This window comes from Oncorhynchus tshawytscha, linkage group LG20 (genome assembly GCF_018296145.1).
Source record: "Oncorhynchus tshawytscha isolate Ot180627B linkage group LG20, Otsh_v2.0, whole genome shotgun sequence".
Classification (NCBI taxonomy): Eukaryota; Metazoa; Chordata; class Actinopteri; order Salmoniformes; family Salmonidae; genus Oncorhynchus; species Oncorhynchus tshawytscha.
This window is the reverse complement of record NC_056448.1, coordinates 11,908,258-11,935,506: the sequence shown is the minus strand read 5'-3', so window position 1 is coordinate 11,935,506 and position 27,249 is coordinate 11,908,258. Positions and strand designations below refer to the sequence as shown.

At 45.3% G+C, this 27,249-nt stretch overlaps 1 protein-coding gene across 3 annotated transcripts in view; it reads left to right on the top strand.

Annotated features, from left to right (window-relative positions):
- The window catches only part of bmpr1bb (bone morphogenetic protein receptor, type IBb), a 110,602-nt gene that overhangs the window by 69,690 nt on the left and 13,663 nt on the right, over nt 1-27,249 (top strand). For all 3 annotated transcript variants that reach the window (XM_042302195.1, XM_042302194.1, XM_042302193.1), the window contains one exon: nt 3,878-4,172. In XM_042302195.1, the coding sequence (XP_042158129.1) occupies nt 4,085-4,172 (88 nt within the window). In that variant the 5' untranslated portion in view covers nt 3,878-4,084. The remainder of the gene's footprint in view (nt 1-3,877; nt 4,173-27,249) is intronic.

The window sequence follows — 27,249 nt, the reverse complement described above, 5'->3', positions numbered from 1 at the left end:
TTCTTCGGGACTTCAAAGCTGGAATCGGAGCAGAATCTCTGAGCTGTCCCATTGTGTGACTCTTGCATATTCATAAGGCTCTTTCTTTCTTCTCATTCTCGACGAGACTCTGCTAGAGAGGAGAGCTGTGAGCTAGAGAGAAAGCAGCAGCTCCTCTGGACTCTCCAAGGAACCAAACCACTGAGTATGTGCATGGAGGGTTCACATTCAAATGGGATTCACACGTAGTGATTTATAGTGTTGGGTCATACAATGATGATGCTGCTGCTTCTGTCATGGCTATTGTGTTGACTTGCCAAAGCAGGTGGGTACGTTTTATAACAAAAATGTAACAGTATTGGTTTGCCGGGTAACAAACGTATTCCACAAACCTGGCTACCACATTTAATTGCCCTAATTTTGCTAACTGACAAGGTAGTTAATAAATGGCTAATATCTCTATAGAGAAACCAGCAGTCTGTGTGAGAGAGGGAGGTGGGAGCTGGCTCACAATAAGGAAGATGTCAGTGTTCTCAATGTGAAATGAGGATGAAGTTGATGAGCGCTCCACAGAGGGAGGAAGTACGTCTCACTGTCTGGCCCAGGGATGAACGTGATGTCACGCTCCTCTCTATCCCTGCACCCTGATTGGGCTCCCTGCTCCAGGCAGCTGTGTTGCCACGTTAAAAATGGCCCTCGAGCCAAGATTCTCTGACATCAGGTTTAACCGCTGCGCTCTCTCCAGAGCCCGGGTTCAGTGTGGCCGTCAGCGGAACATTGCTCATGACAGGCATACCTTCGCTGGCCCATCGTAATTCCATCATCTGTGTTGTTGTCACAGCTTTTCCTTTCGCGTCTTAGTGGTGAGGTTTCTGTGGTTATTCTTCACCATTCCTCTTGCAGTATGATGAAAGGTGTTTTGCCTCAACATTTGCTCTTCAAATTTCGAGTAGCTTGGCTTATTTTCATGCCACATTAACTGCTAATATATATATATATATATATATTTTTTTTTTTTTACAAATGTTCTCAAAGAACATATTTGTGGGTGGTAGTGATAACCAACAAAGACACCAAGTACCAGCCAAATGAGTCATGCTGTTGTATACAGGTGCTTTGCATGTCTAAACACAGCTAATAATAGTGTGCTTTTCTGAAACCGGCAAGGTGCTGACTGATTGTTCTTCTTAAGACGGCCGCATGCTTCGGGCCCCACCAGTCGAAACAGTTTGGAAAAGTTTGTGCATATATTATGATGATTATAGTAGCCTGTGACGTTTTTGATGATGTTGGACTTTGTTGAAGTTTTTTGGGGTTCTTCAGGGACACACATTTTTTTCTCGAGGCCAGCCGATATTCGGGAGCCAAAGTCTACACCCCTTCGTCCGTGATTGGTCAACTGTAGGGATTCTTCAATAAAGTCTTTGCTGTCATTCAACGAGAGAAGACTCATTTTCATGCCCATTTTTTTTTGTAGAGAAATACTGCACATAACATCTTAGTTAGATATAAAATGTATCTCCTCAGCAAAAATGTAAAAATTAAGTACATATTTCTTGAGCTATCTTAGATTAATTTAGACTATTTTGAGGAAGTGTATACTGGCTATGGCGTCCCAAATGTTCAAACAGTACTGTTGATGCTTTTTTGGCGTTTTTACACTCATTCGGTTCGCCTACCCGACTTCGGCTAGCTGTCAACCGAACTGTATCATGCTGGCGCCTTTAGGAAACCTTAGCAACAGACGGAGCTTTATGTAACAAGACTTGAAAAGTAGATCTGCGGTTTGGAGCTCAAAGGAGGAATCAAGGCGACTTTTGGCTTAGTGAGAGGCGGGAAGGATAGAAAGGGTTCATTTAACCACATTTCAAAATCCCCCACCCTGCTAGCCCACCCCCACTTCCACAACCCCTTTATCTGCCTGACTAGACCCCCACCAACCATCCCCACCAGCTGCGCCCCCATCTCTCTGGGTCTTCGCGGCTGCTTGAGCAGGACAGGGGGAAACCATGCTGGGCGTTTGATGCAGCTCCGAGGGGGTGTGTGAGGTGCGCTGACCCGTTCACATCTCTCCCCATGCACTCATGCTCCAGGGAAAGTAGACTTATCACATTTAATCCAGAGCACGGTGCAAATCAGGAGTGACAGACAGACGTACAGCCTTCCAGGGAAAGAGCCCCAGACTACAGACCCTGTCTACTGCCCTCTTGTCCTGTCTCCTATCCTGGCTGGGAGAGAAGTGGATTCAGGGTGTTTGTCCTTATGGAGGCACAGCAGGTGTGGAAGAACAGGATCCCATTTGGTTGAGTCCTGTCTCCTATCCTGGCTGGGAGAGAAGTGGATTCAGGGTGTTTGTCCTTATGGAGGCACAGCAGGTGTGGAAGAACAGGATCCCATTTGGTTGGTTGGTTGTTTCCACTTTCACATTGTTGATTTTCCTTTAACCACTAATTGGCCGTTGTTATTGTCTTTATTTGGGAGACCACTCACCCCACCATTTGGGCCGTTCCTTTCTTTTCTCTTTTGGGGAAACACGCACCCTCCACCAAATCACGCTTCAGAATGGCATGGTATGGCATCCTGTTGCACCATCACTTCACCGCTAACTGGTTTGAGGGGCACTCTAGCAAACTTGATGTAATCTTGGTAATAGCTGGGCTAATCCTCTTAAGGTTGTAACCCGCAGAAAGTCTTGTGCTGCCTGATGGAATTTGGCCAAATTGGGAGGTTGTGTGTGTGTGTGTATGTTCGGGTGGATTAGTGAGAGAGAGGAGGCGTGTTGCTGCCCGGAGGTGTGGGCGGTAATCACCTGACGTGTGAAGAGCTTTTGTGAGTAAGTGAGTATGTATGTATGTATGAATGTGTGTGTGTGTGTCTGGCCGTCCGCGTGTGTTTCTATCACACTTTGCATTCTGCTTTGTAACTGGTCTGTGATGAGCTGTCACACAAACAGGAGGGCAATTGCTGTCCTAAACCTCAGAGATATGTAGAGATTAGGCTTGGGCGGTATAGCGTTTAATTCCAAAATCAAGATCCCTGCTGCCTCATTTTGTTTTGTGCGTGAATGTTATTGTTTTTTAAAATGTTTTTGTTGTTGTTTTGTTTGGAAAGATATAGCGCCCCTTGTGTGCACTGTCGGTAATACCGTATACCCCTGTATGGTACAGGAACAGTATGATGGTATGTCAATCTGGATATGGTACAACCATAGCAAAGATTCATCCAGCTGCACTTCCCACAGTGGATGAAGTAGCGACAACACTTTACTTTAAATCATGCTCGTGGATGAGTTCTGGCGACCAGACTTCTCTAATGCACATCTATGAGGAACAATCTTTACTTCCCTCTCATCCTCTCTCTCTCTCTCTCTCTGTGTGTGTGTGTGTGTGTGTGTGTGTGTGTGTGTGTGTGTGTCTGGCCCTGCCAATGTCTTCCTTTTGAGCAGCGAGTGTATGTGTTCATATGTGTGTGTGTGTGTGTGTGTGTGTGTGTGTGTGTGTGTGTGTGTGTGTGTGTCTGGCCCTGCCAATGTCTTCCTTTTGAGCAGCGAGTGTATGTGTTCATGTGTGTGTGTGTGTGTGTGTGTGTGTGTGTGTGTGTGTGTGTGTGTGTGTGTCTGGCCCTGCCAATGTCTTCCTTTTGAGCAGCGAGTGTATGTGTTCATGTGTGTGTGTGTGTGTGTGTGTGTGTGTGTGTGTGTGTGTGTGTGTGTGTGTGTGTGTGTGTGTGTGTGTGTGTGTGTGTGTGTGTGTGGGGTCCAGGCAGGCTCAGCTGTTCTTTTGTTGTTCGCCCCACGAGGTGTTCAGAGAAAAGGCTGACCAAACAGCAGAGCAACTGAGTAACACCCTCCTTCCCTCCTCCTCCTCCCCATCTCTCTCTCTCTCTCTCTCTCTCTCAGGCTGTCACTGTGTAGCGCTGGAGGCTGCTGGGTGGCTGTGTGTGGTGGGGAGTTCCTGAGATCGCAGAGAAGAGAGAGGGGGACTAGCACTTACTCACATAGAGGCACACACTCGCGCACACACACCTTCTCAGTGTAGCGCCGGGTGCAGCCGTGGTGCCAGCTAGCGTCTCAGGGATTGTGCGTGCGGTTGTACAGTACCACAGGATGATGGTGGTGTGGTTGCCGTGGGGATGGGCATGGAGGACTGTACTGCTGGTGACTGGACTGGCTTCACTGAGCCCGGGGACTAATGGTGAGTAGTTTAATACTGGACTTTATCTCTCTCTGTACTACGGGACTCTGTCCATCTTTCTCTGTTGATGGACTCTGGGACTGATTTTGAAGAAACTACAGCATGGTCTATATTTAATTAGATTTTAGTACTGTATCTGATTGTCTGCTGGTGGTTTTCACAACTGATATATCAAAACGCATGTTTTTTGTGCTGCCAAGACTTTATATAGTATATCTAGTGCTTAGAGCAGGGTTTCTTAAACTATGGGTCTGGACCCAAAGTAGGCTCTGGGCATGTGAAAGGTGGGTTTTGAGCTGAGAATCACCCCGATAAACCAATATATTCTCTATCTTCTTCTGTTCATCCACCTGGGTCGTTAATAACTTATCCTCTTTTTGTGATGCTTACCTAGCCTAGTGGCTGAGTACTGTAGTTTTAGTCACTTTGAGCAAAGGCATGATTTCACAAACTGCAGGCAGGTTTACTGCGTGTATTGTTGGGGCGAGGAGGAGCAGAGACTCACTGGGAGGTTGGTGGTGGGTCTATTTTTTGCCCAGCGGTATTTATGATGGGGCAAAGCTATTATGATCTCCACCGGGCCTAGCATGTGAGCAGTCATCTGCCCCCCCCGTCCTGCCCCCCCCCATCCTGCCCCCCTCTGCTCATGTTTTGAATTGTTTTAAGATGGACAGCCAGTTGTCATTTACAATGAATGGCGACAGTGTCATGGTGTCCCATAAGCTTTGTGATGAACTGCAGAGGATCCACGGCCGGAGGCTCGGCTGGGGAAGATTCCCCTCTTTGTCATCTGCCCTGTTTCAAAGGCTCTCAACTGAGAGAAAGAGGTTGATTATGTGGAGTTAATCATGGATGTTTGCATTTGTTTGTACCGAGCAACAAGTGTCAATCATTTCAAGCGAACCTAGTTTACATATGCATAGACTTCATTATACTATAGCTGGTGTTTTTTTGTATGGGAAGGTTTGGTTTTATTTAGCCATAGCTGCTGTTGTTTTTCCATTTTCCATGGTGTTTCATTTCGAGATAGGTTTGACCTGTGCAGAAGTGTTCATTTGTCACACACTTGTTAAGAACACAGTTGGGCGACAAGCTGTAAAGCTAATCTCCCACTCTCAAAGGAGCACATACACATGCACGCCCCCCCCACCTCTAAAATAGCTGTGACTGTCTTGGTTCATTGAGTTTTGTCTTTGGGGTAAATTTATTTGAATTCAATCACTTTTTGACAGCACTCCTTTCGATTTGAATGAAACCTTCCATACATATTTTTACCATTATAGAAGGGATCAGAAAATTCTTTTTGGACCTGAATGCCAAAACATTCAACAGTTGACCAATTTTGCGTACCCCACCCTACCATGAGACATCCATCCATGTCCTCATCACTGGAAAAGATAAACGGTTGAGATTGATATCATTTACAAGCTTACAAACATGTTTTTGAAACAATTTTATTATAGATAAATTACTAAAGTGTCAAATGTAAATAGTTTAAATTAAATTGTTAAAAAAAATCATAACTTTTTAACGTCAATTATTTAAAAGCTCATAAACTCAGGTTCCATGTTTGCATCTGTTGTAGCTTAGAACCTATTTTACATCATGTAAGGCTTTTGTGTTGTGCTCGCCATTGGTTGAAACACAACATGCTCTTGAACACAGGGTGGGTAAATGTTCTACCATTTGAACTTTTAAATGGTACCACAAAGACAGCTGGAGGTCCACACCCAATGAGATGAAAAGATAGATATATATAGAGCCGCGAAAAAGCATTTCCCCCTTTCTGATTTTCTCTATTTTTGGATATTTTTGATACGGAATGTTATTAGATTTTTTTTTAAATATTAGATCAAGGGAATCTGAGTTTACAAATGACCCCAAAAATGTATAGTCTCTCCCATTATTCCTGCTGAAAACCAAAGAATGCATTCCACCATGAGAACCTTATACCAACAGTCATGCATGGTGGTGGTAGTGGGATGGTTTGGGGATGCTTTGCTGCCTCAGGACCTGGACGACTTGTCTTTATAGAAGGAACAATGACTTCTGCTCTGTATCAGATAATTCTACAGGAGAATGTCAGGCCATCCGCCTGTGAGCTGCAGCTGAAGTGCAGCAGGGTCGTGCAGCAAGACAATGATCCAAAACACACAAATCAAGTCTACATGAAAATGGCTAAAAAGAAACAAAATTGAAGTTTTGGAATGGCCTAGTCAAAGTCCAGACCTAATCCCAATTGAGATGTTGTGGCAGGACTTGAAATGAGCAGTTCATGCTTGAAAACCTACAAAGGTTGCTGAGTTAAAGCAGTTCTGCATGGACAAGTGGGCCGAAATGTATTCACAGCAGAGTGAGAGACTGATCAACAACTACAGGAAGCGTTTGGTTGGAGTCGTTGCAGCTAAACGTGGAACAACCAGTTATTGAATGTACGGGGGCAATTACTTTTTCCACACAGCGGCACTGGGTGATGCATAACTTTGTTTTTTGAAATAAATGAAACAAGTATGTAATTGTTATGTTATTTGTTCACTCAGGTTCCTTTTTATCTAATATTAGGTTTTGCTTGAAGATCTGATAACATTCAGTATAAAACATATGCGTTGTCTTGCCTGTGTGCTGAGGGTTGTTGTCCTGATGGAAGGTGAACCTTTGCCCCAGTCTGAGGTCCTGAGTGCTCTGGAGCAGGTTTTCATCAAGGATCTCTCTGTACTTTGCTCCGTTCATTCCCTCGATCCTGACTAGTCTCCCAGTCCCTGCCACTGAAAAACATCCCCACAGCAGGATGCTGCTACCACCAAGCTTCACCGTAGGGATGGTGCCAGGTTTCCTCCAGATGTGACGCTTGGCATTCAGGAAAAAGAGCTCAATCTTGGTTTCATCAGACCAGAGAATCTTGTTTTTCATGGTCTGAGAGTCCTTTAGGTGCCTTTTGTCAAACTCCAAGTGGGCTGTCGTGCCTTTTACTGAGGAGTGGCTTCCGCCTGATTGGTGGAGTGTTGCAGAGATGGTTGTCCTTCTGGAGGGTTCTCCCATCTCCACAGAGGAATTCTGGAGCTCTGTCAAAGTGACCATCGAGCTCTTGGTCACCTCCCTGACCAAGGCCCTCTTCCCCTGATTGCTCAGTTTGGCTGGGCGGCCAACTCTAGGAAGAGTATTGGTGGTTCCAAACTTTTCAATGCTGCAAAAATGTTTTGGTACCCTTCCCCAGATTTGTGCCTCAATACAATTGTGTCTCGGAACTCTATGGACAATTCCTTCTACCGCATGGCTTGGTCTTTGCTCTGACACGCATTGTCAACTGGGGGACCTTTGACAGGTGTGTGCCTTTCCAAATCATGCCCAATCAATTGAATTTACCACAGGTGGACTACAGTCAAGTTGTAGAAACATCTTAAGGATGATCTATGGAAACAGGATGCATCTGAACTCAATTTCGAGTCTCATAGCAAAGGGTCTGAATACTTATGTAAATATATATATATATTTTTTTTTATACATTTCTAAAACATTTCGCGAACATTTCTAAAAACCTCTTTGCTTTGTCATTATGGAGTATTGTGTATAGATTGATGAGGAACATTTTTTATTTATTTGATTATAGAATAAGGGTGTAGGGTAACATAAAAAAGGTCAAGGGGTCTGAATACTTTCCGAATGTACTGTAGTTTTTATGTATGTTTACCTAACACAGTGCTTGATTTGGGAATGAACTCACCGGAACTGAGTACCGGCACCTCAAATGTTCTTCTGCTTGAGTCCCTGCACCTTCTGTAGAATATTAGCTAAAAAGTATTGAGGAGTTCCTGCATTTAAATATAAATGGTACCGGCACCAAAAATGAGTACCAGCACCTATTTCTGTCCAACTCAAGCACTGGCCTAAACATGCATACACAATCAGATATAATTTATAGCAGGCAGTAGGGACGGGGTGAGAAAACACAATGGATATATTTTGACAATAAAAATCAATTTCAGATGCCTTTTAGGACACTCGAGGACATCTTACATTGATTTCATGTACAGCACTAGATTTTATTTCATTTAGGCCTATGTAATGAATTTGAATTATGCTTAATTATTTACCAGGAAAAAACTATACAAGAAATTGTAAAAATTCCCCAACAACAATCAGTTTATCAATTTCATAGTAATGTGCGGGTTCTGGCATGTGTCACTTCACACTGATACCATGTGCAGTAAACAGTAGCTATCCTACACGGTGTAGGCCACTCACCATTAGCTAGCTAGCTAAGACTCACTAGTCAACTTAACTAGGAAAACCAAGGAAAATGGCCAAACAAAGCTCACTGTTCAATTTTTTCAAGGGACCGTGTATAGAAGAGGATTTTGGACCATTTGCCAAGTAATTTATTATCAGTGATTTCGCCATGAAGGGCCTCCAGTCTCCTTATGTACCAATCACTGATTGCAATGATTTAATCCTGGTCCTTAAAGACAGTTTCAGTACATTCAAAGACAATGACTAGAACACAATGCTGTTTTTATTCAAGACTTTTAGAAATCAAATGAAACCCACTTCTTCACTTCGACATGCCCTCCCTCTGCTGAGACTTGACCATCAGTCCAGTTAAATAAAAACAAACAAGGGCCTCCCGAGTGGTGCAGTGGTCTGAGGCACTGAGGCATCACTACTGACCCGGGTTCACAACGCCCACTTAACCTGGAAGCCAGCTGCACCAATGTGTCAGAGAAAACACTGTTCAACTGATGACCAAAGTCAACCTGCAGGCGCCCAGCCCACCACAAGGAGTCGCTAGAGCATGATGAGCCAGGTAAATCCCACCCCGGCCAAAACCTCCCCTAACCCGGACAACGCTGGGGCAAATGTGCGTCGCCCTATGGGACTCCCGGTCATGGCCGGTTGTGACACAGCCTAGTATCGAACCAGGGTCTGTAGGGACAGCATGTGAACATTTCAACTTGTCTCAACTTACTTTCATCAGCCTGTGAACATTCTATTCTAGACTCCGATACAACAAGATATGTAAATGTATGAAAAACATAGAAAGATACTTTTTTGGAGAGGTTATCATATCAAGTTGTATCATATCAAGTTGTATCACATCAATTTAATGCCATCAAACCTTTGCCACCCCAAAATGGACAACATTTTCTGTTGGCCCATGGACTATAAGCCCTCCTTATACCACAGAAAATGTTGTCCATTTTGGGGTGGCAAATGTTTAACCACAGTCTGTAAAATCACTGCCTCTCTCTCTGTTCACTTGAACTAGGATTCCCCTCATATGAAAGATAACTAAATCAAGCATCATTTTGGTGTGTTCATTCCAGATGCTATTTGGCTGCTAATGAACTTCGCATCAAAACATATGGTGATTATAGGTAACCAGCCAAGCCATTCCATGTTATAGCGCTAACCCTATTATCTTATAGTTCTACATGAATGTGAGTCTGGGAGGACAAGATACAATACTATGTATTGTGCCTGCAGAACATCATATAAACAACCATAACATAATCAGATGCATTGATGGCCTTGAATGGCAGATACTGTAAGCCACTAAACACCTTGGAATGTTCCAGGATCGTCTGGCATGGAGAGAATGGTCCTGCTATGCTTCTGGTTTTGATATGCACTGTGGACCGATAAGGTGCTGAGATTTGGGGTCTGCAGTGTTTGTAAAGGATCAAGGCCAGACACAAAAGGCTGTAGGCAGCTTTCACGGTTTGTCTCAAAATACTTTGGCTGATGATCAGTATGGTAGACTTATGTCAACGGAGACATCTACACAGTATATCACTTGACTTCGCAGCAGAATGGACTATTTTAAGCTGAAGTCTGTCTGTCTCGCTGATTTAACATAGTCAAAACCTCACAGCAGTCATACAGATTCACCTTTGTGTATCCTGTGGGCATCAGTTCTCCCATGAAGCACAGAGAAAGCTCGCATAGACAGAGAGACATGCCGGCCGAGCTGGGAGGACAGGAGACCAGCTGCTTCTCGTTTCCCACTCATGTTTTAAGCTCAGCCTGCCAACCCGAACTGCTGTTTTAGTGGGTACAGTGAACGAAGACTTGGTTCTGGTTGGTCGGAGAGGCAGAGTTGTGTGCTAGCTTTATGACTGGCCCTCTCTCTCCCAATCCTCTCTTTCTCCCTGTCCACTCTTTCTCTATCGCTCCATCTCTCGCAGTCTGTTCTCTCTCTTCTAGCCCTCTCCCCCTCAGCCCTCTCCCCCTCAGCCCTCTCCCCCTCAGCACCCTCCCCGTCAGGCCTCTCCCCTCTCCCCCTCAGCCCCTCCCCCTCAGGCCTCTCCCCCTCAGGCCTCTCCCCCCCTCTCCCCCTCAGCCCTCTCCCCTCAGGCCTCTCCCTCTCCTCCTCAGCCCTCTCCCCCTCAGGCCTCTCCCTCTCCCCCTCAGCCCTCTCCCCCTCAGGCCTCTCCCTCTCCTCCTCAGGCCTCTCCCCCTCAGCCCTCTCCCCCTCAGCCCTCCCCTCAGCACCCCCCCTCAGCCCTCTCCCCCTCAGGCCTCTCCCCCTCAGGCCTCCCCTCCCCCTCAGCCCTCTCCCCTCAGGCCTCTCCCCCTCAGCCCTCTCCCCCAGGCCTCTCCCCTCAGCCCTCTCCCCCTCAGGCCTCTCCCCCCCCTCTCCCCCTCAGCTCTCCCCTCACCCTCAGGCCTCTCCCCTCCCTCTCCTCCTCAGCCCCTCAGCCCTCTCCCCCTCAGGCCTCTCCCCCTCTCCCCCTCAGCCCTCTCCCCCTCAGGCCTCTCCCTCTCCTCCTCAGGCCTCTCCCCCTCAGCCCTCTCCCCTCAGGCCCTCTCCCCCTCAGCCCTCTCCCCCTCAGGCCTCTCCCCCTCAGCCCTCTCCCCCTCAGGCCTCTCCCCCTCAGCCCTCTCCCCGTCAGCCCTCTCCCCGTCAGCCCTCTCCCCCTCAGCCCTCTCCCCCTCAGCCCTCTTCCCGGTGCTGCTGGGACAGATCAGGCATGGTTCTCTAAATGAGGATAACACACATGGGAGGTAACTCATGAATCTTCACAGCGTGGTTAATTCGCCACCTGTTGTTTAGGCTGATGCAAAGTTCCCAAAGAATAGATTGACATACTTAATTCCTGCAGTAACAATGCTGCATACATCTTTTCTGAATAGGCCATGCACCATACAGTGTGAGGTTACAACTTACACAATTGACTCTTCTACTACTCGTTGCATTTAGGCCTATTTCGCTCCATAGTATGCGTGACATGGCTGCTGAAAGTCCTTGAGTCTTCTGGCGCCACGCAGGGTAGGAGTGAAAGCCAGTTAGTGAAAGACACGGCCACACTTCGACGTCGCTTAAACATGATATCCATTTCAGATAAACATAACATGTAACATTCGAGGTGGTGTGGAGATGCCGCAAGGCCACAAGCAGGGCGAAACGACTGGCTTTATCATCATCTAGACGTAACAATGTAAACGAGGTCAGCTCACCCTCTCCTTGTCCCGGATCCCACCTTCCGTACTGTACTGTATGGGAGGAACACACCATGGCAACATATCGCTCGATAACTTTGAGCTTTTCTCGTTTTTGTTCTACAGTAAAGACACAGATGATAAGTGACTATATGTTGAAAAACTCCTTTGATTGCAGTCTCTTGTGAAATACCATTTCCTACAGAGATGCTATTTCAGTGTAATTGCTTTGGTGTTATAGGATGGCATTTTCTTTGATTATTCAGTTTAGGTGAAGTCTTGTGGCATCAGTGATTGAACGAAGGCCTACTGTAAGTGTAGCAGGGGCTAGAGCAGGATACAGAAGCCCAGCAGCAGTAGCAGGTCCCAGACTGCTTCCTGACAGGATATGGATCATGTTCCCCAAACAGAACCTGATCCCAGGACAGATGTTCTGCTCCAGCAGTGGGACTGCATGAGACTGGTAACCACAGAGGGCAGTGGGCCGGAGGGGGACTTTTAGGGGTGTGTGAAGTTTGGAGCGAGGGAAAGGGAGGCTTAAGGCTGCACCTGTGGTTTTTGGAGGAAGTATTGAGGGAGGGGGATGTTTGGGTGAAGGTAGGGTTCTTGTCTTGATCACAGTCTAATGTATGTAACGGACACCCTTGAGAGCAGTGGGCTCAGGATAGAGAGAAGATGAGGGTTGGCAGTGTGGGAACCGGGATAGAATGTCTGAGATGGGGAATATGTTATGGTCTCATCAGAGATTTATACAAACCGAATCAAAGTTTAGTTTGATGTATGTTAAGCTGGTGGGACACACACACACACACACACACACACACACACACACACACACACACACACACACACACACACACACACACACACACACACACACACACACACACACACACACACACACACACACACACACACACACACACACACACACGGCCCACAAGCTGATAGACACAGAGCAGGTGGGGCTGATGCTGGCCTGCTATGAAACCATTTGTCTTGGTTACCTTGTGACTGTGTTTGTTCGCGCCTGTGTACATGTGTCTATGTGTACATGTGTCTATGTGTACATGTGTCTATGTGTACATGTGTCTATGTGTACATGTGTCTATGTGTGTCTACGTGTACGTGCTTTCACATGTCTTCTTTAGTTTGTTACTTTGGAAGCTTGTGTTTTTGTCTGGCTATCTGTGTGTGCGTCACTGTACGCCTGTGAGAGATGGTTTGGCAGAGGGGGCCGTAGAGGAGTATGTGGGTCCATGGTGTGTTCTGTGTCTTAACATGGTGTTGGAAGACAGACAGTCGGCAGAGGCTGCAGCCTAGGCTGAGGTTTGGCTTGCCACTGAAAAGGAGACGGACAGGGAGAGGTGGCTGGATCCTCTCAGCTCCTCTACGCGTGTTCAGTTGCAGTCTGGCAACCTACACACTGCTTCCTGTCACAGCTTCCCATATCTGTCAGAGAAACGTCCCGCTCACTAACGTCAACGCACAAATATTGAATTCCCCACATTGTTTCCTAATTCACATTCAACGGTGGTTTGCAGTTCTTTTTTCACTCCATCCAGAGATGATAGACCGATCTGGTTTGGGCAATGGTCGAACGATATCTGGCACCACATGATCCCAGTCAATTCAATCCAGACCCAGGTATTCAGGATTAGCCTGATATAGCCTGCTTCTGTAGGGACTGTTACTGTTCACATGGTTACCGGCACAGTGACACATCGCCGGGGAAACCGAGACACAGGCCGGCACTTTGTTGAACAGCCGTCCTCCGGGCTTTTACAGTCCTCTTATCAGATAGAGCTCTACTGGAACTAGTCATCAGACGAAGCAAACGGCTCAGGTAAATGACTTAGAGTGTGTGATCATGCGTGAGTGTGTGTGTGTGCGTGCAATTCTGTCCGCGACAGGAAGAGAGAGCAGAGATGTGTGTATCTTGACCTCTGGCTACAGGTGTTCTGTGTGATAAGCGGCCTGTTTTCCAGTTTTGTTTTGAATGGTAGATGGAAAACATCCCTGAGATGAAGTCACACGTACATGCAAAGTGCCCTGCGGGTGACAGACTACTCAGTCTGCATACTGAGAGGTGAGGCTTTGATCTGCCATCATGGGGAAAAAACTGTCACGATGCATACTGATGGAGCTAGCCAGCAAGACCTGCACAGAGTCCTAGTATCACACCAACGTAGTCCTTATCACAACCCCAGTGTGTTTATACATGTATTGGCCACGACTTTACAGTTTTGAAAGAAATTGCAATCAGTTAGACTATTACACATGTCCGTTCCCTGTCCATTCCCTGTTTGAAGGGGTCGTTTGTTGTAGAGATAGCATGGCTCTGAGGTTCTCCTCTCTCCAGACACGTGGAAGGTTTTCTCTCTCTCTGTGCTGAATCTTCCTTTAAGTCCTGACAGGTCGGGCTTGGTGTGATTCGTAGGCCTGGGCCGGAGAAGAGGGGATGAGAGTAAGAGGTTTCTCAGGGGGGTACAGTGTGTGTCTAGGGCCATAAGTCGGAGGGGCTCCCTTGATGTGCGGCCCATCAATCTACCGGGGCATTATTTCCACAGGAGGACGGGAGGCGGGCGCCCCCAGGGTGCCCCTCTAGCACCAGCATAACATCTCTATGGTCAGGCCCTGGTCACACACAGAACAGATTGGTGAGGGTCCACGATGTGGATCAGTTGCTCTACTCCTCCCCAGTCTGGATGGGTATCAGGCATCAGGCAGGGGGAAACAGAGCCTCTCATGATGGGGAAGGAGTAGATGGGGGTCGAGCAGACTAGTCACGGTGAAGGATGGATGATTGATACGAGGGCCGGGTTTGATTTGCCTGTCATACCATCGGGCCCCTGTGTGTGTGTAGTGTGACAGGATTCTTTGAAGCCAATGCGGGTTAAGAGGGGTTAAGAGGGGTTAAGAGGAGGTGAGGGGGGTTGAAGGGTGAGGAACAGGGAATGATGTATGACAGCGTGGCAGCTCAGCGGTGCGTTGGTGACCCCCACAGGGTCAGAGGGCGTTCAGGAGACGTACAGGAAGATGGCTCCTTTGAGGAGGTGATTTACTCTGGACACCTGGAGGAATTTATGCCTCTCTCTCTCTCTGTTGGTTTCTCTCTCTCTCTGTTGGTTTCTCTCTCTCTCTGTTGGTTTCTCTCTCTCTCTGTTGGTTTCTCTCTCTCTCTGTTGGTTTCTCTCTCTCTCTGTTGGTTTCTCTCTCTCTCTGTTGGTTTCTCTCTCTCTCTGTTGGTTTCTCTCTCTCTCTGTTGGTTTCTCTCTCTCTCTGTTGGTTTCTCTCTCTCTCTGTTGGTTTCTCTCTCTCTCTTTCCTTCTTTCTTTTTTTGTTGAGTTAAATTTCATGGAAGGACTCATTGAGCCTTATTAACTTATAACCTATACAAGTTAGACAGAGTTGTTGGCTTGAGTTAGAAGGGCGACGCACAATTGGCCCATCGTCGTCCGGGTTAGGGGAGGGTTTGGCCTGGCCGGGATGTCCTTGTCCCATCGCGCTCTAGCGACTCCTGTGGTGGGTTGGGCACATGCACGCTGACACGGTCGCCAGGTGTACCGTGTTTCCTCCGACACGTTGGTGCGGCTGGCGGGGTTGTGTTTTGGAGGACACACGGCTCTCGACCTTCACCTCTCCCGAGTCCATATGGGAGTTGCAGCGATGGGATGAGACTGTAACTACCAATTGGATATGAGAAAAAGGGGGTTACTTTAAAAACTTTGTGTGATCATGTGTGAGTGTTTGTGTCAGCAAGTGTGTGTGCTTGTCAGTGTGTATGTGTGTAATACAGTATGAAGTGTGGGTCTGTGTGTATGTGTGTAATACAGTATGAAGTGTGGGTCTGTGTGTATGTGTGTAATACAGTATGAAGTGTGGGTCTGTGTGTATGTGTGTAATACAGTATGAAGTGTGGGTCTGTGTGTATGTGTGTAATACAGTATGAAGTGTGGGTCTGTGTGTATGTGTGTAATACAGTATGAAGTGTGGGTCTGTGTGTATGTGTGTAATACAGTATGAAGTGTGGGTCTGTGTGTATGTGTGTAATACAGTATGAAGTGTGGGTCTGTGTGTATGTGTGTAATACAGTATGAAGTGTGGGTCTGTGTGTATGTGTGTAATACAGTATGAAGTGTGGGTCTGTGTGTATGTGTGTAATACAGTATGAAGTGTGGGTATGTGTGTATGTGTGTAATACAGTATGAAGTGTGGGTCAGTGTGTATGTGTGTAATACAGTATGAAGTGTGGGTCTGTGTGTATGTGTGTAATACAGTATGAAGTGTGGGTCTGTGTGTATGTGTGTAATACAGTATGAAGTGTGGGTCTGTGTGTATGTGTGTAATACAGTATGAAGTGTGGGTCTGTGTGTATGTGTGTAATACAGTATGAAGTGTGGGTCTGTGTGTATGTGTGTAATACAGTATGAAGTGTGGGTCTGTGTGTATGTGTGTAATACAGTATGAAGTGTGGGTCTGTGTGTATGTGTGTAATACAGTATGAAGTGTGGGTCTGTGTGTATGTGTGTAATACAGTATGAAGTGTGGGTCTGTGTGTATGTGTGTAATACAGTATGAAGTGTGGGTCTGTGTGTATGTGTGTAATACAGTATGAAGTGTGGGTCTGTGTGTATGTGTGTAATACAGTATGAAGTGTGGGTCTGTGTGTATGTGTGTAATACAGTATGAAGTGTGGGTCTGTGTGTATGTGTGTAATACAGTATGAAGTGTGGGTCTGTGTGTATGTGTGTAATACAGTATGAAGTGTGGGTATGTGTGTATGTGTGTAATACAGTATGAAGTGTGGGTCAGTGTGTATGTGTGTAATACAGTATGAAGTGTGGGTCTGTGTGTATGTGTGTAATACAGTATGAAGTGTGGGTCTGTGTGTATGTGTGTAATACAGTATGAAGTGTGGGTCTGTGTGTATGTGTGTAATACAGTATGAAGTGTGGGTCTGTGTGTATGTGTGTAATACAGTATGAAGTGTGGGTCTGTGTGTATGTGTGTAATACAGTATGAAGTGTGGGTCTGTGTGTATGTGTGTAATACAGTATGAAGTGTGGGTCTGTGTGTATGTGTGTAATACAGTATGAAGTGTGGGTCTGTGTGTATGTGTGTAATACAGTATGAAGTGTGGGTCTGTGTGTATGTGTGTAATACAGTATGAAGTGTGGGTCTGTGTGTATGTGTGTAATACAGTATGAAGTGTGGGTCTGTGTGTATGTGTGTAATACAGTATGAAGTGTGGGTCTGTGTGTATGTGTGTAATACAGTATGAAGTGTGGGTCTGTGTGTATGTGTGTAATACAGTATGAAGTGTGGGTCTGTGTGTATGTGTGTAATACAGTATGAAGTGCGGGTCTGTGTGTATGTGTGTAATACAGTATGAAGTGTGGGTCTGTGTGTATGTGTGTAATACAGTATGAAGTGTGGGTCTGTGTGTATGTGTGTAATACAGTATGAAGTGTGGGTCTGTGTGTATGTGTGTAATACAGTATGAAGTGTGGGTCTGTGTGTATGTGTGTAATACAGTATGAAGTGCGGGTCTGTGTGTATGTGTGTAATACAGTATGAAGTGTGGGTCTGTGTGTATGTGTGTAATACAGTATGAAGTGTGGGTCTGTGTGTATGTGTGTAATACAGTATGAAGTGCGGGTCTGTGTGTATGTGTGTAATACAGTATGAAGTGTGGGTCTGTGTGTATGTGTGTAATACAGTATGAAGTGTGGGTCTGTGTGTATGTGTGTAATACAGTATGAAGTGCGGGTCAGTGTGTATGTGTGTAATACAGTATGAAGTGTGGGTCTGTGTGTATGTGTGTAATACAGTATGAAGTGCGGGTCTGTGTGTATGTGTGTAATACAGTATGAAGTGTGGGTCTGTGTGTATGTGTGTAATACAGTATGAAGTGTGGGTCTGTGTGTATGTGTGTAATACAGTATGAAGTGTGGGTCTGTGTGTATGTGTGTAATACAGTATGAAGTGCGGGTCTGTGTGTATGTGTGTAATACAGTATGAAGTGTGGGTCTGTGTGTATGTGTGTAATACAGTATGAAGTGTGGGTCTGTGTGTATCTCGTTAAAGGAACAGCCTTTGGAATGTTTAGGGGATGGGGATCAGGTTTCAGGGTGACCTTGGCAACGCCCGGTGGCTGACACAACAAAAGTTTGTGTGCGTGTGTGTGCGTGTGCGTGTGCATGTGCGTGTGTGTGTGTGTGTGTGTGTACGTGTGCGTGCGTGTGTGTGCGTGCGCGTGCGTGTGTGTGTGTGTCAGAAAGAGAGAAATACTCTTAAGGTGTTTGTATTCAATCTTTATTACTGTGTCTGTCCCGTGAGAGCTTGGTGTTTTGGATCGGCCGATCTGCCTTGGTCAGACGTTCACAGGAACGTCTGCAGAGAACACCTATAATGAAAACAGTACTGGTGTGTACAATGCCTTCAGAAAGTATTCACAACCCTTGACTTTCTCCACATTTTGTTGTGTTACAACATTCCTTTTAAATGGATTCCATGTAGATTGTTTTGGGCCACTGGCCTACACACAATACCCAATAATGTCAGTGGAATTATGTTTTACAAATAAATGTATTCAAAATGAAAAGCTGAAAGGTATTGAGGGAATAGGTTTTCAACCCCTTTGTTATGGCAAGCCTAAATTAGTACATTGACTTAACAAGTCACATCATAAGTTGCACTCTGTGTGCAAATATCAAATCAAATCAAATGTTATTTGTCACATGCACCGAATACAACACCATACCGTGAAATCCTTACTTACAAGCCCTTAACCAACAGCGCAGTTCAAGAAAGAGTTAAGAAAATATTTACCAAATAAACCAAGTCCAAAATTATAAAAAGTAAAACAATAAAACAACAATAATAAATCAAATCAAATCAAATTTTATTTTGTCACATACACATGGTTAGCAGATGTTAATGCGAGTGTTGCGAAATGCTTGTGCTTCTAGTTCCGACAATGCAGTAATAATACAACAAGTAATCTAACTAACAATTCCAACAACAAAAAAACTACTGTCTTATACACAGTGTAAGGGGATAAAGAATATGTACATAAAGATATATGAATGAGTGATGGTACAGAGCAGCTTAGGCAAGATACAGTAGATGGTATTGAGTACAGTATATACATATGAGATGAGTATGTAAACAAAGTGGCATAGTTAAAGTGGCTAGTGATACATGTATTACATAAGGATGCAGTAGATGATATAGAGTACAGTATATACGTATACATATGAGATGAATAATGTAGGGTATGTAAACATTATATATAGGTAGCATTGTTTAAAGTGGCTAGTGATATATTTTACATCATTTCCCATCAATTCCCATTATTAAAGTGGCTGGAGTTGAGTCAATAATAAGGCTATATACAGAGGGTACCGGTACTGAGTCAGTGTGCGGAGGTACCAGTTAGAGGTCATTTGTACATGTAGGTAAGGGTGAAGTGACTATACATAGATAATAAACAGTGAGTAACAGCAATGAACAAAACCAAGGAGGGCGGGGTGGGGGTGGGGGGGGTCAATGTAAATATTCCTGTGGCCATTTGATTAATTGTTCAGCAGTCTTAAGGCTTGGGGGTAGAAGCTGTTAAGGAGCCTTTTGGTCTTAGACTTGGCGCTCCGGCACCGCTTGCAGTGTGGTAGCAGAGAAAACAGTCTATGACTTGGATGACTGGAGATTCTGACCATTTTTGGGGCTTTTCTCTGACACTGCCTAGTATATAGGTCCTGGATGGCAGGAAGCTTGGCCCCAGTGATGTACTGGGCCGTACGCACTACTAGGGCTGGGCGATATGGCAATTCAATTATCACAATATCTAAATGTTTTTTCATTTGATAACGATAATTATCACGATATTAATCAAATAATGTTTAAAAGGTGCATATCTGCTTCAGACTCAAGAATGCATAATGCCCGAACAAACATTAGAGTGTTGGGCCAGTAACCGAAAGGTTGCTAGATCGAGCTGGCACGGTAAACGTCTGCCGTTCTACCCCTGAGCAAGGCAGTTGACCCACTGTTCCCCGGTAGGCCGTTATTGTAGATAAGATTTTGTTCTTAACTGACTTGCCTAGTTAAATAAAAGGTTAAATTGTTTTAATTATGTGAGCTACACATAAAATTATACTTTAAGGAAAATTGTTTCATTTTTGCGGCCAGGGAGCACGTACCTTAAAAATGATAAGCCTCTTGGAACCTTCCTTTTCGACTGTGCTAATTGGTAGAAAGTCCTGAGCAATGCAATGCATAATAGCATTTGTGATATCTTTTGTCTATTCGATGTTTGCTTGTAGGGCATAAACGCGGTCAGTGGTGACTGCTTCGGGCAAACATCCCTAGAGTGGCTGGTGCAAAAAGAGCGTTTATCAACACTGTGGTGCAAACTAAAACCTCCTGCATGTTCCAAAGACTGATTTTGCTTCAGATGTTGAAAAAGGTTTGTCGTATTACCAGACTTCGTAGCCACCTGTCTATGACGGCCTACCCCAGCCAAACCTGGATGACACTGGGCCAATTGTGCGCCGCCCTATGGGACTCCCAATCATGGCCGGATGTGATGCAACCTGGATAGACATAGAGTTGGTTGAGTGCGGTCATAGTGCCAGCATTGGTTTGTGGTGGTAAATAGACAGCTACGAATAATATAGATGAGAACTCTCTTGGTAGATAGTGTGATTCACAGCTTATCATATGATACTCTACCTAACATCGCGCACCAGATGTTATTGACAAATAGACACACACCCCCACCCCTCGTCTTACCAGAGGTGACTTCTCTGTTCTGCCGGTGCGTGGAACATCCCTGCCAGCTCTATATCATCTGCGTTATCGTTCAGCCACGACTTGGTGAAACATAAGATATTACAGTTTTTAATGTCCAGTTGGTAGGAAAATCTTGATCATAGGTCATGGATTTTATTTTCCAATGATTAGACGTTGGCCAATAGAGCGGATGGTAGTGGGAGTTTACTCACTCGCCTATGAATTCTCATTAGGCAGACCGACCTCCGACCCTTTTTTCTCCGTCTTTTCTTCACACAAGTGACGGGGATTTGAGCCTGTTCCCGAGAAAGATCCTTCTCGTCGGACTCGTTAAAGGAAAAAACTTCAACCAGTTCGAGGTGAGTAATCGCTGTTCTGATGTCTAGAAGTTATTTTCGGCCATAAGAGACGGTAGCAGCAAACATTATGTACAAAATAAGTAAAAAGATTGAAGTTACAAACAACGCAATAAAACAAACAAAATAGCAGTTGGTTAGGAGCACATAAAACGTCAGCCATCCTCTCCGGCTCCATTCTTATAGTGTTCATAGTGTTTATAAGTATTAGTGTTTAAGATAATTTTTGAATGACTACCTCATATCTGTACCCCACACATAGAATTATATTTTAGGTCCCTCAGTCAAGCAATGAATTTCAAACACAGATTCAACCACAAAGACCAGGGAGGTTTTCCAATGCCTTGTAAAGAAGGGCACCTATTGGTAGATGGGTAAAACAAAAAGCAGACATTAAATATCTCTTTGAGCATGATGAAGTTATTAATTACACTTTGGATGGTGTATCACTACACCCAATCACTACAAAGATACAGGTGCCCTTCCTAGGGCTGTGACGGTCATGACATTTCGTCAGCCGGTGATTGTCAAGCAAATGACTGCCGGTCTCACGGTAATTGACCGTTAATTAACATCAGCACATTTAGCATCTCCTGGCTTTCGCACATAGCCTACAAGCCACAGATACAGACCTTTTGAAACATCTACATTTTAAAATGTTTAATAAGTCCATGTAATATAGCCTACACCATCACAATAAATCCATGATTTATTTTAGACAGGTCTAAAGAAACATGAAATGAAGATATGTATTATATTTCAGAAGAACAGAATAGCATCCTTATGTTAGGCCCTGACCTGTCTATGCCATATGGCTGTGAGCTACACTAGTTCTTTTAGCAGTCGAGATTTGCCTAGAATTCTGTGAGATTATTTTATATTATTATATAGTATGAAGAATACAATTGAACATAGCTGAATAAAATAGAATGTTTTGAGGAAGTGCGCACATGTGTTTATTCTGTGTTGAGCGGTTAACAAAGAAACAGGTCCTCCTATATGCTTAATTTAGAGTTATTAATGTAACTTTAGTAGTGATACAAATATTGGGCTATATGTTAATATGTTAAATACATTCTAAGGCTGCATGATGCATTTCTAATGATGATTTGAATTTTTTTTGAAAGCCATGATGTCACGCGGGACTAGGTGTGTGTGCAGGAATCTGACGCAGAGAGAGAGTAACGGAGTAAAGTGCTTTACTATTGCACACCAAACTGATAAGCCCAATAAAATACAGGGCGCAAGACACTATACCAGACAACCCAAAACCACAGGGTGTCCAGTATAGAAAACAAAATACACCACGACCTAATATGTACACACGTAACAAAAGACAATCCCGCACAAAACAAGGGCGGGTCAAACTACTACATATAGGGAAGCTAATTAAACCAAAATACACACAGGTGAAACTAATAAGACAAAACCAACAGACAAACGAAAAAGGGATCGGTAGCGGCTAGTAGGACGGTGACGACGACCGCCGAGCACCACCCGAACAGGCAGGGGAGCCAACTTCGGCGGAAGTCGTGACACATGAGCTCTGCTTTCTTTCTTGTTTAGGCTGGTACACACTTCATCAGTCTCTCATTCACGATTTCACAAGCACCTGATCATTTCCCGGCTGCATCCCCTTTGTGTGGATGTAATGCCCCCTAAAATAATCCATGCATTTTGCTGCCAGTGGCCTTTGTGCCATTGGGCTGAATATTATAATTATAATTCTCTTCTCCCGGCTGCGTGCCGAAGCACCTCGCACCCACATGGAACTCATCTTTCTCACAGGCTACAAGTGAAGACAGGTTGTGATACAAACCTTATCAAAGCATAAATGCGAGGGCCTCCCGGGTGGCGCAGTGGTCTAGGGCACTGCATCGCAGCGCTAGAGGTCCGTGGGACGACGCACAATTGGCCTAGTGTCGTCCGGGTTAGGGAGGGTTTGGCCGGTAGGGATATCCTTGTCTCATCGCGCACCAGCAACTCCTGTGGCGGGCCGGGCGCAGTGCGTGCTAACAAAGGTAGCCAGGTGCACGGTGTTTCCTCCGACACATTGGTGCGGCTGACTTCCGGGTTGGAGGCGCGCTGTGTTAAGAAGCAGTGCGGCTTGGTTGGGTTGTGTTTCGGAGGACGCATGGCTTTAGATCTTTGTCTCTTCTGAGCCCGTAGGGGAGTTGTAGCGATGAGACAAGATAGTAATTACTAACAATTGGATACCACGAAATTGGGGGAAAAAGGAGGTAAAATAAAATAATATTTGTTTTATTTTAAATTTAAAAAAATAAAAACCATAAATGCGTAAGGGCTTCATGAGGTGTGCGACTATAATTTGAATAAGTCGGGGGGAAAAGCATGCGCTGTTTCTTGCCTTAAGCTGGGCATCATTCACAAGTGATAATATGATGGGATCCTTCTCTTTTTAATAGAGGCCATCAAAACTGTTTTCTCACACAATTGCATAGCCTATAGAAATGTTGTGCAACATGAGCTCATGGGCTCTCATTAAGTGTTTGATTAGATTTTCGATTACATTTCCATTGATGTCAGAGTGATTAAAGGTAGACTGCTGAGTACCAGGTTTGGTAGGCTACTAATGACCATCAGCAGCATCAGAGCTTGGAGAAGCCTTAATTACCATGACTAAACGGTTACATTGAAATCAAATCAAATCAAATGTATTGGTCACATACACATGGTTATCAGATGTTAATGTGGGTGTAGCGAAATGCTTGTGCTTCTAGTTCCGACCATGCAGTAATATCTAACAAGTAATCTAACAATTTCACAACTACCTTATACACACAAGTGTAAAGGAATTAATAAGAATATGTACATATAAATATATGGATGAGCGATGGCATAGGCAGGATGCAGTAGATGGTATAGAGTACAGTATATACGTATGAGATTAGTAATGTAGGGTATGTAAACATTATATAAAGTGGCATTGTTTAAAATGACTAGTGATACATTTCCAATTTTGTATTATTAAAGTGGCTAGAGATTTGAGTCAGTATGTTGGCAGCAGCCACTCAATGTTAGTGATTGCTGTTTAACAGTCTGATGGCCTTGAGATAGAAGCTGTGTTTCAGTCTCTCGGTCCCAGCTTTGATGCACCTGTACTGACCTCGCCTTCTGGATGATAGCGGGGTGAACAGGCAGTGGCTCGGGTGGTTGTTGTCCTTGATCTTTTTGGCCTTCCTGTGACATCGGGTGGTGTAGGTGTCTTGGAGGGCAGGTAGTTTGTTCCCGGTGATACGTTGAGCAGACCTCACTCCCCTCTGGAGAGCCTTGCGGTTGTGGGTGGAGCAGTTTCCGTACCAGGCCGTTATACAGCCCGTCAGGATGCTCTCGATTGTGCATCTGTAAAAGTTTGTGAGTGTTTTTGGTGACAAGCCAAATTTCTTGAAGAGGTGCTGTTGCACCTTCTTCACCACGCTGTCTGTGTGGGTGGACCATTTCAGTTTGTCCGTGATGTGTACGCCGATATATGCTTTCTCCTGGCATCCACCAAACCCAGATGTGTCCGTCGGACTGCCAGATGGTAAAGCGTGATTCATCACTCCAGAGAACATGTTTCCACTGCTCCAGAGTCCAATCCAGCCGACGCTTGGCGTTGCGCATTATGATCTTAGGCTTGTGTGCGGCTGCTCGGCCATAGAAACCCATGAAGCTCCCGACGAAACCGCTATTGTGCTGACATTGCTTCCAGAGGCAGTATGGAACTCGTTAGTGAGTGTTGCAACTGAGGACAGACGATTTTTACACGCTACGCATTTCAATACTATAAACATGAGTGAAAATAGAGAGATGTAGAATCAATCTCTTTGTTAGAGGAGTGTGTATTAAACAGGAATCATGTAACAGATATGGAGTCTCCCCCATCCTGTGTCTACACCCCATATGCTCTGTGTTGGCCTCTAAAAACAAACTATATCAGGGGCCAGGCCTGTATGAGCCCAATGCCAGGCCATGGGTCTGATCAAAGAGGGAACCTCGTCTCCTCAAGGGCAGAAAGGCTGCTTAGGGGTTAGAGGACCAGGGGTTGGCATAGACCCTCTTCTATTTCTCCCTCCCCGAAATAACAGCAGCCCTGCATCACTCTGTGAGTCCATTAGGAGAGGGGAGTTAGAGAGAAGTTGACTCTACATGGAGAGAGGTAGTGTGTGTTTTAATGGATCTTAGTGAGAGACTAAGCAGCTCTCCCAGCCTGTGGATTTACACCATGCCTCTGGCCCCGGGGTCTGGGATTTTCTCTGTTTACCTCCAAAGGGGGATTCTCTTTCCCTCACAAGAAAAATGACAACAGTGACTTGGAAGGATGGAGCTTTCCTGTAGCCGGCCTGCTGCAGTGGAAAAAAGGAGTCTCTGTCCATTCTGTTCCCTCTGTTCTGCCTTTATGTGAGTTTCTATTTTTGTTTTTAAACGATCTGGACAGAATCACGCCACTGATGAACTCGTAAAACGTGTGTGTTTTTCCACATTTGCACAACAGATACACACGAGAAGGAATGTGTGATAGTCAGTGCAGCCATGGGCCCAGACCCCTCCTCTGTCAGGGTGGTTAGATTAGAGTGGACGGAGTGTGCTGCTCTTAAAGGAACACACTGACTGGTTGTGTCTGCTCTGCTCTCTTCTGACTCGGCAGCACTCATTAATCTCTCTCGCACGCACTCGCACGCACACACACGCACACCCGCACACACACACACCCACACACACGCACACACACACACGCACACCCGCACACACACACACACACACGCACACACACACACACACACGCACACACACACGCACACACACACACACACACACACCCGCACACACACACACACACGCACACACGCACACGCGCACACGCACACACACACACTGAACGGTTACAGTTAGTCCTTGCGACATACCGTACCAGGGCTGTACACCTCCAGTTCTGACTTGATGAACTGACCGAGTGTGTTGGTTAGACGTAGCCTAGTAGTTACCAGACTGATTACCACTGGACTATCTGTGTAGCAAACTGTGACTGTCTGTGTCTTTTTACACACACAGAGCGAGAGGGGGAGAGGGGGTTCAGGTGGAGAGAGAGATTCACCCAGATCCTCCATCCAGACAGACACTAACTAATCAATCTCCTCCCATACTGCCCTGCTCTCTCATCTGATTAGCTCTCTTGCCACAAGGGTCCATTGGTCCAGCTGTACAGTACTTACTGTATTGAATAGTGGGCTGTCTGATAATAGAGTTCAGTAGGATTTGAAGTGTCTATAGAAGTGTTGAGTAAAGTTCCACTGTCTTGGATTTGTTTGGGTCCACCTCTGTCAGGTATCTACTCGGGATGCGAAGTGGACCCTAAGACTATAATACTGGCACATAAAACTGGACATTTCTCGCCATCAAAACACTAGTGGATTGATTAGATGTGTGTATATGCAGCTGTATAAAAACACACTGGTCTGACCTGTTCTGTTAACACTTTCAGGGTCGAGGTGGTGCGGAACACAATATTTACCTCAGTGCAAGTAAATACACGTGTATTACTGTATGGCTGGCTGGAGTGGGGATGTGGGTTTGGGATCTGTGGTGTTGAATGTCCTGGTTGACCGAAGGTCACTGCTCCTCCTAATAGCATTGCCACGGAGCACAAACAGTGACCATTTAAGTCTTGGTTCGTCATTGCAGTGGTTTACAGTAGTACAATGATGTGGCGCTTATTATAGAGCATAGCCTGCAGAATGTCTGTTTGCTCTGTGTTGTTATCTGTCATGGCATCTTTGTGTTTATTGTCACTCGTATGACACTTTTTTAAAGATATGCTCCGGCCCTTTGGTGACTAAGAAAGTAATTGTTAAACATCCTTTGGGCTGGATGTGTCAATGTGTAGTTTATATACTGAACAAAAATGGAAATGCAACAGTTTCAAATATTTTACTGAGTTGCAGTTCATATAAGGAAATCAGTCAATTGAAATAGATTAATTAGGCCCTAATTTATGTATTTCCCATGACTTGGCAGGGGTGCAGCCATGGGTGGGCCTTGGAGGGTGTAGGGCCACACACTGGGGAGCCAGCCCCCCAGATGACCCTGCAGGTGAGGACGCCGGATGACAAAACTGTGGCCTTTTATTGTCCCAAGCACAAGGTGCACCTGTGTAATGATCAGCGTTACCCAATGAGGCTGCAGGACGGGCCCACGGCTCAGTGTACACAGCAGAGAGAGAGATCGAGCGATGACATGACGTAGTACGCAATTTCCAGGGACCACTTTTGGCTCATGTGTGCTACTTTCAGAACTACTGGCTTAGTAATAAGTATACAAAAGTACTGCAGAATCTCTTTAGCACAGTATAATATAGACTTATGACTGCTTCTCTCAAGGTTGCCATAGTCACTAGTCAAGGTGCTCTGAGCGCTGAGCCCTCTTCCTTCCTCTCTCTGGTGAAGCAGGCTCAATGGGTGAAAGGCTAGAAGGTGGAAAAGGCGAAGTGT